Genomic DNA, 9262 nt, shown 5'->3' on the forward strand with positions numbered 1-9262 from the left:
CATTTTACAAGTAGGATAACTGCAAAAATATTAGACTCCATATATTGATCCTTCCTGTCAGACAAGAGTTGGGATTATTTAAATTATTACGTTAGATAAGTACAATGTCCTTTCATTTGCATGGCTTTCACAAATTCAGTCATCCCATACCAGGGAAAATTAGAATAACTGTAGATCCTTCTTAGACAAATCTTACCAAATACAAATTCCTGTGTTTATAACACACCCCACAAGACACACATATGCATCAGCAAATTTTCTGAAATAACGTGTAACAGCTCTACCTAAAAAAATTTTTAATCTAATTTTTAAAAAAAGATTCAGGTACGGAAAGGCTTCATCTAAACCAATAGAAGAATTATATTCTATATAGTCTAGTTTTGATGTGGGGCTGTTGCTTTTCCAAGTTTCACTTTTTAAAAATCTCTCCACAGTATGGGAAATGAGGGATATGTATTTGGCACTAACCTTTGTCTCGCTAAATCTGTCCCCTGACTCTTCTTAGCAAATAAAGCTTTGGGATTTAAGCTCCTTGCAATCCATCAATTAATTAATCTGGACAACAGCCCTAGGTCAGTGTCAGATCCCCTTATAGTAGAAGAAAAGGCATACGTTGGGATAAAATGACCTTGTCCAAGGTCATGATGAAATTAGATTCAAGATTCTACCTACCTGTTTTTTAAAATCTAGAAATAACAACTCCTGCTGTCCCTCTTTTACATAATAGAGGAACTAGCTTTTAAAAAATAATAAATAAAACTATACATACAGACACTCCCTTGATAAACCTTATTTTTATCCCTGCAAAATATTTGTTAAATTTCATGGAATTTTACAAGTAACTACCAAGTGAAATGGAATCAACAAATTCTAAGAACATTCACAATGTGGTCTGCCTACTAGCATCTCCCATCTGAGAAATAAAGCGATTATTTCAGAAAGGGAGGGGAAAATCCTTAGATTTTAAGAGATTATTAATAAAAAACATTTTTCAATGACCTAATTTTTAAATTGCCCATTTTGAAGAAAATATTTGATACCACATAAATGTTAATATAGAAATTCTGTTCAAACAGTCACTGTAACATCAATGCTGAAAGTCAAAGTATCACTCTTCAGAGAAAAGTGAACCTAACAATCTAACCAATAACTCATTAGACTCTTCTAAATTTCATTTCCCTAAAACTCCTTTTCCAGAAAGAGACTTCATTCTATTTCTTGGTTCCTCCTGACTCCCAGCTTTGTTTTGTCAGGCTAAATACCCACTCTGACCAGAAGTCCCCTTCCTAAGAGAGGAAAGTTGAAATAAATTCTGGCCAATACAAAAATGGATAGCAGAGAATGGAACGATGTGGGCAGAGAATGTCCTCACGCACCCCCCCACCCCCACATCTCTATGTGTCAAGAACTGGCCTGAAGATGGTCAAGTTACTTCGCAGTTTCCAACAGATGTGTAATAAAGCAATAAAACCACTGATTAAAATGAAGAAATATAATCCCCAACCTAACTGGGCAAAGTGACCATCACTCACTAAAGGTGCTCATTCCTAATTATCCAAATGTCACTCATAACCTGAATAGGACAAAGGCTAAGCCAAGCTGTTCTCTACAACTGAAGGTCACTAGTTTTCTCTCAACCCCAATACTGCTACTCTGCTTTCTGCTCTTATATTCAAGGAAATAGCTAACGGGACTATTCTTTATACTTTTTTACATTCTTGACATTTTTCATAATAAAGAAATTTTAATTTACACCCTGGAAGTGATGAATCTGGCAGAACAAAGTAATTAGTCTTTATATCCACAAAGAAAGCTTAAATGAAAAAAAATGGAAAAAAAAAAACAAAACACCACCAGATGGGATGACTCTAAGGCCCTGTATAAAGGTATATGGCAACTGTGTTTTAAGGAGAATGGTCTACAATTAAAGATTTGAATGTTTAAGTCATGGTAGAGGGGAAAAAAAGGACTTAAAAGAATGCATTTAGTCAAATTCTACATCTTTGTTCCAAACATCCTCCAATTATAGAACTGAAATGCTTCACTGTCCTAGAGACAGCTTTTCTTCATTAGTCTGGTTCATAAACTTGGTTGTAAAAAGCAAATTCACCACAGAATACATCTAATAGTTAATGAAAGAAAAAGGAACATTTTTGGAAGAATTTTTTGAGGTGTATAAAGGTCATCTCATTTAATTTTTCTCTTTAATCCCATGCTAGGACACAGCAAGCAGGTAATACTTAAGAAAACCTTGTTAGGAGAATTGCATACGATTGTCATGCTGAAACGAGTTTCTCATAACTCAGATTTTAAAAATCCAAACTTTATTAGTCTGTCAAACTTTATTTTTATTTTTACTTTTTTTGAGACAGAGTCTTGCTTTGTTGCCTGGGATAGAGTTGAGTGTCTCGGCGTCAGCCTAGCTCACAGCAACCTCTAACTCCTGAGGCTCAAGCGATCCTCCCACCTCAGCCTCCCAAAGTGCTAGGATTACAGGCGTGAGCCACTGTGCCTGGCCTGAGATTGTCAAACTTTAAATAATCAAAACTTAACGGTGGTAGCCCAGGAATATGGCTTTCCCAAGGTGTCACCCCACCCACCTACTCACCCCAGAGCGTCAGTACACTTCTGGTGATTCCCTTTCAAGGTACCCAAACTTAAAAAATTTCAGAATGTATAGCCCTCCAGTTGCCAACATTTATTCCACCTAATTTTTTTTGAGGCTGGCAATGATCTTCTACATTTATAACAAGTATATCAGCATAATCTCCAGATTTTCTAAGAGAATCACCTAATTCTCTTCTCTCTTAACAAGACAAGACATACAACCACTTCAACACAAACCAAGCTGAAAGGACTGTGCAAGGATGAAAGCAAGGTCTTCCTAGGTTAGTAGTTTTTCAAACCCATAGATGGCATTTGGAAAGAAGTACATGAGTAGGCTTCAAGGAACCTAACTAGGTACCTAATTAGCATTTTCATTTTGAGGCATGGGTTTTCCCTAATCCTTTTCTATAAGCCAACCTTAATGGGGTCCAATTAAGGCAACAATGAGGTTACAAAAGTCTACAAAAAGATCCCATTACAGTACTTAAACTGAGTACAATTTTTTTTTAATCGAGTAGTTTACCATGATATTTTTTTACCTTTCTAAGAGAAAATTCCCTCACTGGCAGATTTCTACTTGCCTATATTCAAGTATCCAAACATCCTAAACTTTGTTATTGTCCCCCCCAATTAAACAAATAAACAACTTTATCACTAATCTATCAACCAGAAATACTCTTAAGTCTAAGCCAACAGATCATAAAGAAAATTAAGTATATTAGAGACAAAGAATAAAATTAAGAGTTAATAATTTCCTTTAATTTTTCTTATCACTGTCTTAATAAAAGAATTCAAATTGGCTTTAATAGAGAATATTAACACTTTTCAAAAACAATTCTCTATTCATTCTGCTCTTTAGGAAAGTTAGATTGAATGTTTAAAACCATATCCTATGATCATAGGAAGGATAAGAAGTTTTTCCAGTGGGGGTAGGGACTCAAATCTTTAGCTGACTTATATTTGCAGTATCACTCACATTCCACTCTAAAAGTCTATTAATTTTGTTGATTCGCTAACAGTTACAACTAAGTGGATATGTTTGTGGCTCCTAGTGCGCCAGTTTACCACTGGCAAAGTCAAATTTAGCTAAACATCCATTCAAAGACTACAACAAATGAAGTTTGTTTTTGCTTTGTTTAAAGCAGACACTTGTGACCTAGAACTGCAGGACTTAATCCAACCTCCTATCAAGTTTTTCTCCTGGGCAGTATAGTCCTAAATTTGTATTAAAAAGTAGTTACAAGTAAGTATAGGGTTTCTTTTGGGAAAGATGAAAATATTCTAAAGTTGATTGTGGCGATGGTTGTACAACTCTGTGAAAATGCTAAAAACCACTGAATGGCACACTATAAACTGAAGAACTGTATGGTATATGAATTATATCTCAATAAAGTTTTTTTTTTTTTTTTTGAGACAGGGTCTCACTCTGTTACATGCGCTAGAATGCAGTGGCATCATCACAGCTCACTGCAACCTCAAACTCCTGGGCTCAAGCGATCCTCCTGCCCCAGCCTTCCGAGTAGCTGGGACTACAGGCACCACCACACCAAGCTTATTTTTCTATTTTTTTGTAGAGACAGGGTCTCACTCTTGTTCAGGTTGGTCTCAAACTCCCGGCCTCAAGCAAAGTGATCCTCCCACCTCGGCCAAGTGCTAGGATTACAGGCATAAACCACCAGCCACACCCAGGCAAAAGTAATTATTTTTGAAAAGTAGTTACAAATTCTTCCTCAAGGATGTTTCTACTGATAAGTCTTTTCTTCAAATGTTAAAGATTTAAAGTAGCCAAAGAATCACTACAACCAGGGAAAGAGTCCATGACACCAGAGAAATTGGGAAAACAGAGAGAGGGCCAAAATCAAGCAAATCCAAAATTAGGGAGAATGACAGGCTGGAATGGGAGTAGATAAGCTCCGTATCATTAACACTTCCACCATACAAAGAAACAAGTATATTTAAGTTCCTCCCTGTTCTCTAGGAGTAGAACCAACAGGCTAACTCAAAGATGCTATTTTAAAACACTTAAGGGCAAATCTGGGCCAGCTGGTGGCTCACGCCTGTCATCCTAACGCTCTGGGAGGCCGAGGCAGGAGGATCATTTGAGCTCAGGAGTTTAAGACCAGCCTGAGCGAGACCCCATCTCTATTAAAAATAGAAAGAAATTAGCTGGACGACTAAAAATATACAGAAAAAAAATTAGCTGGGCATGGTGGCACATGGCTGTAGTCCCAGCTACTCGGGAGGCTGAGGCAGGAGGATCGCTTGAGCCCAGGAGTTTGAGGTTGCTGTGAGCTAGGCTGACGCCACAATACTCTAGCCCGGGCAACAGAGTGAAACTTTGTCTCAAAAAAAGGGGGGGGGGGGCGGCGGGGGCGGCAAATTTGTATGCTGGCTAAAAGGATGAAGAAATCAAACTAGTGACCACGGAAGTTAAAGCTGGAAAAAAAAATGTGTCCACTGTGCCATCTGGGGTCTGATTTTTGTACACTGCCAAAGAAATTTGTGGAATCTGTCTATCTATGACCAAATGTCAAATGTTCGAAGGCAAGAAAGTAAGTTATTAAAGCCATCAAATATAGTCCTATCAAACTGGGAGATTCAAAAAAGTAATGACTGTGCAGCCAACTATTTTTTGCCTAATAGTTATCATACCCTAAAATTGTCTCCAAATACCGCAAAGTGATATGAAAAATATAATTTATCCTTAAGCAGATATCTAAGTACAATATAAAGAAATTAAAATTGGCATTTTTAAGGTTACAAAACCAGAAATCAGATTAATTGTAAATTTGAAAAGGTCTCAGCCCAGAAAACAAACCTGGCTATCCCATATACTTCATATAATTTCAAACAAAGGTTTGTTTATCACTTTAAACTTTAAGATCAAGATTTGAGTAGTCTTCTTAAATAACTTTTATCACATTTATCTTACTATATTCCCACAAATTTCTGATAACCCCTAGGTGCCATAGACAAAATAATGTAAACACCGTAAGTTTGCAAAAGCCAAGCAGCTTAGGAGCCTCTAAGCAGCTATAAACTGAAGCTACATAAGTACTATTAATTAAAGATATAAAGGTAAGAACAAAAGGAAATAGAAATGCTTTATAATTCTCCCCCTTACCTCCTAACAAGTAAAATACCAACAGCCCTAATTTCCCTTTTAATATATATAGTCATTTGTGTTCTAAAAACTCAGTGAACAAAAATCATCTAGAAACACAAGCATTACATAGCTATCCCCATGGAAAATATTTCATACCTCTTGAAGGGTTTTTTTGTTGCTATATTTCAACTATATGAAACCACTTGTTCACAGTTAGCTTTCCTAAAACAAAACAGTTTCTAAAACAAAGACTGTTTACATCTCTTAAGAAGCCTTTGTTTCAACAAGACCCCTCTTCAAGAGCCACAACTTCTGGAAAGATTTCTCTTTTTGTGATTATTTCAACAACAAATACTCCCAAACTCTTTCCATTTGTCATAGGAGTTTGTTAAACAAAGAAGGATGCAAGCCCCCTTCACACAAAGGAGGTCTCCAAAATAGAGCATTGGTTATGTTTGTAGATTATTTGTGCCTCTTTAACCCCCTTCCTCAGGCTGTAGTATGTAGTACTCTCAATACAAAATGGTGGCCATCATGTCTGTCTGACATTCAGAGTGGGAAAAGGCAATACGATCACACATTTTGCAAGACTGCCTTTAATTTATTAGCCAAGATGAAGAAATGGGTAGCCAAACCTAACCACAGCAACACTATCTTTTTGGGAAAAGGGTACTCTAAAAGGCAAAGAATAAGAAAGCAAGATAAAGGATTTACCCCAGCCCTAGCATACCACAATACCAACATGGAGGACAACTCCCAGGAACCTGACTCCTCACATTTTGGTTACTAAGAACTTACTCAAGTTGCCTAATTTCTGAATAGAATCCCATTAATGCAAATGTACAATATTCATACTCACCCTTCCTGGCATGTGACATAAAGCTAAACTGCTAAATGCTTGAAACATGACCTATTATTCAAGAATTAAAACCTTGGCTCTCACCAGCCCCGTTATAACTTCTGCAGGCCTTGCACTCCAAAAGAAATGTACTTCCCTTAAGCAACAAGAATCAACCTTGTCCACTACACTGAGAGAAATGGATCTATTTTCAAACGTTTCTCCTCTATTAGCCGGCCAGTTATTTTCTGAGGCATATGTTTCATCTCCATTTTCAAACTTGTGTAAGAAAAACTAAAGTATGATGCCCCTGTTTTAATTTGGGGTGGGGGAGGAGGCTGGGATAAAGACGACTTATTCAGGGATCTCCCTCAAAACAGCTTTCCAAAACAGAATGATTACACACAGAATCCCCGAAACTCAAAATGTCATTACAAAGCCCAAGCTTAAGGGAGAAAGAGGTGGGAGTGGGGGGGTCTTCCTCCAACTAGGGAGGCGGGCAGAGGAGGAGAGTGGGGAGAAGATTCTGAAACAGTGGGAAAGGCAGTTAAACCACCTTCCCAACCGTCCCAGCCCATCCAACCGTCATTTAGGCCAACTCGGACTCAGACCATCCCGAAAGGTGGGCAAAACAACAGGGGGGCAGGAGCGCACCCAGTTCCGGCTGTGGGGGGTGGGGGGTCTGGAAGGGGCCGGCCGGGCTTCCTCAGCGGACGTTGGAGCCGTTAGGGACGGTTTCAGAAACACCCCACCCCACTCACAGGCCCCAGGCCCGAGGCGCTTTAGACAGGGCTTAAAGGGCTGAGGTGGGTGACTACATTTCGGCTTCCGGAGGCTGGGAGCCAGGGGCAACGAGCTGGAAATCTTCCGAGGTCTTCCTGCCTGACATCTCCCCCTACGAACACGGCCTCGCCCCCACCCCATCCCCACCAACACAGCCCAGGCCTCCCAGGAGAGCAGAGTGGCTGGGCCAGAAGTCCGGAGTGTGCGCGCTCGGGAGCGCGGGCGGGCATCGGAGCCCACTGCCGCCGGCCCTGCCCTCCACCGCCCCCAAAGTGCCCCCCACACACTTACGCCCCCCACAACACATCCGCTCCGGGGCCAGGCCCCCGGCTCCTCCCTCGTCCCCCGGCAGGGCTGGCCGCCCCCTCCGCGACCCCGGCCCGGGGCACACCTGAAGGCCGGGGGACCGGGGGATGGTGGGGTACCCTGGTCTGGAGGGTGGGGCGCCCAGGTAAGGGCCGCTCCGGGCCGACGCCGCCACCACACAAAGGACCAGGGGCTCCCGCCGCCATATTGAAAACTTTCCTCCTCGCACGACAACTCGCAAGTCCCCCACCCCCACCCCATCACACACCCCCGCACCCCGGGAGAGGAGGCGAGGACCAGCCTGCGGTGCCTCGCCGAGCCCAGAGCCCTCCCTCCACGCCCGCGCCTCCGCTGGGCTCCAGGAGGAAACTCCCCCGCGACCACCCCCCGGCTCCTGCCACCGCTCCATCCGGAACGGAACCCGAACCCCCGGGCTGGGCCGCGCACCGTCCGCCCGAGCCCCGCGGCAACCTGGCCCGCCTGTGGCACCGCCAAAGCTCCCCGCTCTCCCACGCTCCTCATCTCCCACCCTGGAGAAGCCCCAGTCTTCCTCCCGCTGCCTCAACTCCGACCCTCTGGGCAGCCCCAAACTTGAAGAGGCCCGCAGGGCGACCTGTTCCCCGCCCCCCGCGCCTCGGGCCTCTCGGGTCCCCGCGAGTCCCCGCTCCCTCCCCCAGCCGCGAGCAGGAGCTGGGGTGCTGGCGTGACTCACCGGCGGCGGCCGCACCTTACAGATCCCAGTCTGCTCGGCTATGGGCCGGATCTTGTGGATGAAAGCGAAGGGGTCCGCGAACTCTTCCCAGCTGGGCTCGAAGACCGGGCACTCAGGAGGAGGCAGGAACTCGCCCAGCGGGCCCGGACCCCCGAGGGGCAGCGCCTGGCGCGGGCCCGGGGGCAGCGCGGTGGCTGGCTCCATCACCGCAGGTCGGGCAGGGGCGAAGACAGGGTTGGCTCCGGGACCGCAGCTGCGAGCTCCGCTCGGTCCCAGACCAGGGCAGACGCGGCGCCGGCGACAGCAAGACCGACTTGTACAAGCAACGGCAGCACCTAGGGCTTTTTCAGTCTTCCTCCGACGACGTCTTGCCGCTAACCCACGCCGTGCGCCTCCGCCGCCACGGCGAGGAAAAAGAGTCCCACCGCCACCCCCACCCACCCTTCGTCCCTAGCTCCCCGCCCCGCCCCGAATCGGGCGGGGCCGGGGCCTTCCGCTTGGGGTTGGAGTTTATCCTTAAGGTTCAGCTGGGCCAACATTTATTGACATTTACGATGTAGCAGAGTTTCTGCCCTCAAGAAGTTCATAGTCTGTTGGAGAGGATCAGATCCATAAGCCACTCATTCAATCATGTCAGTACACTGTGGCTCGTGCCATGATAGAAGTATACACTTAGTGAAACCCGGAAGGGGCAGAAAGTATTGGAAATCGAGAAGGATTTTCCAGGTAGAGACAAAAGCTTGAACGTAAGAACAGCATGTTCATGAGAAGGTAGTAAGAATGATAATAATACAACGCTCTTGAACACTTGCACGTCCTAGGCACTGTTCTAAGTGTTTTGCGTGATCAATCATTTAGACAACAACCGTATAAGGTAGGTACTCTTATTTTCATCTTACTAACAAGGAAA

At 43.7% G+C, this 9262-nt stretch overlaps 1 protein-coding gene across 1 annotated transcript in view; it reads right to left on the reverse strand.

Annotated features, from left to right (window-relative positions):
- Nucleotides 1-8695, reverse strand: part of KDM5B (lysine (K)-specific demethylase 5B) — a 76371-nt gene extending 67676 nt beyond the window's left edge. Inside the window, exon 1 of the mRNA XM_012655938.1 lies at nucleotides 8353-8695. Coding sequence (XP_012511392.1) covers nucleotides 8353-8556 — 204 coding nt within the window. The 5' untranslated portion in view covers nucleotides 8557-8695. The remainder of the gene's footprint in view (nucleotides 1-8352) is intronic.
- Nucleotides 8696-9262: the final 567 nt, after the last annotated feature.

Source organism: Propithecus coquereli, unplaced genomic scaffold (assembly GCF_000956105.1).
Source record: "Propithecus coquereli isolate 6110/MARCELLA unplaced genomic scaffold, Pcoq_1.0 Scaffold491, whole genome shotgun sequence".
Classification (NCBI taxonomy): domain Eukaryota; kingdom Metazoa; phylum Chordata; class Mammalia; order Primates; family Indriidae; genus Propithecus; species Propithecus coquereli.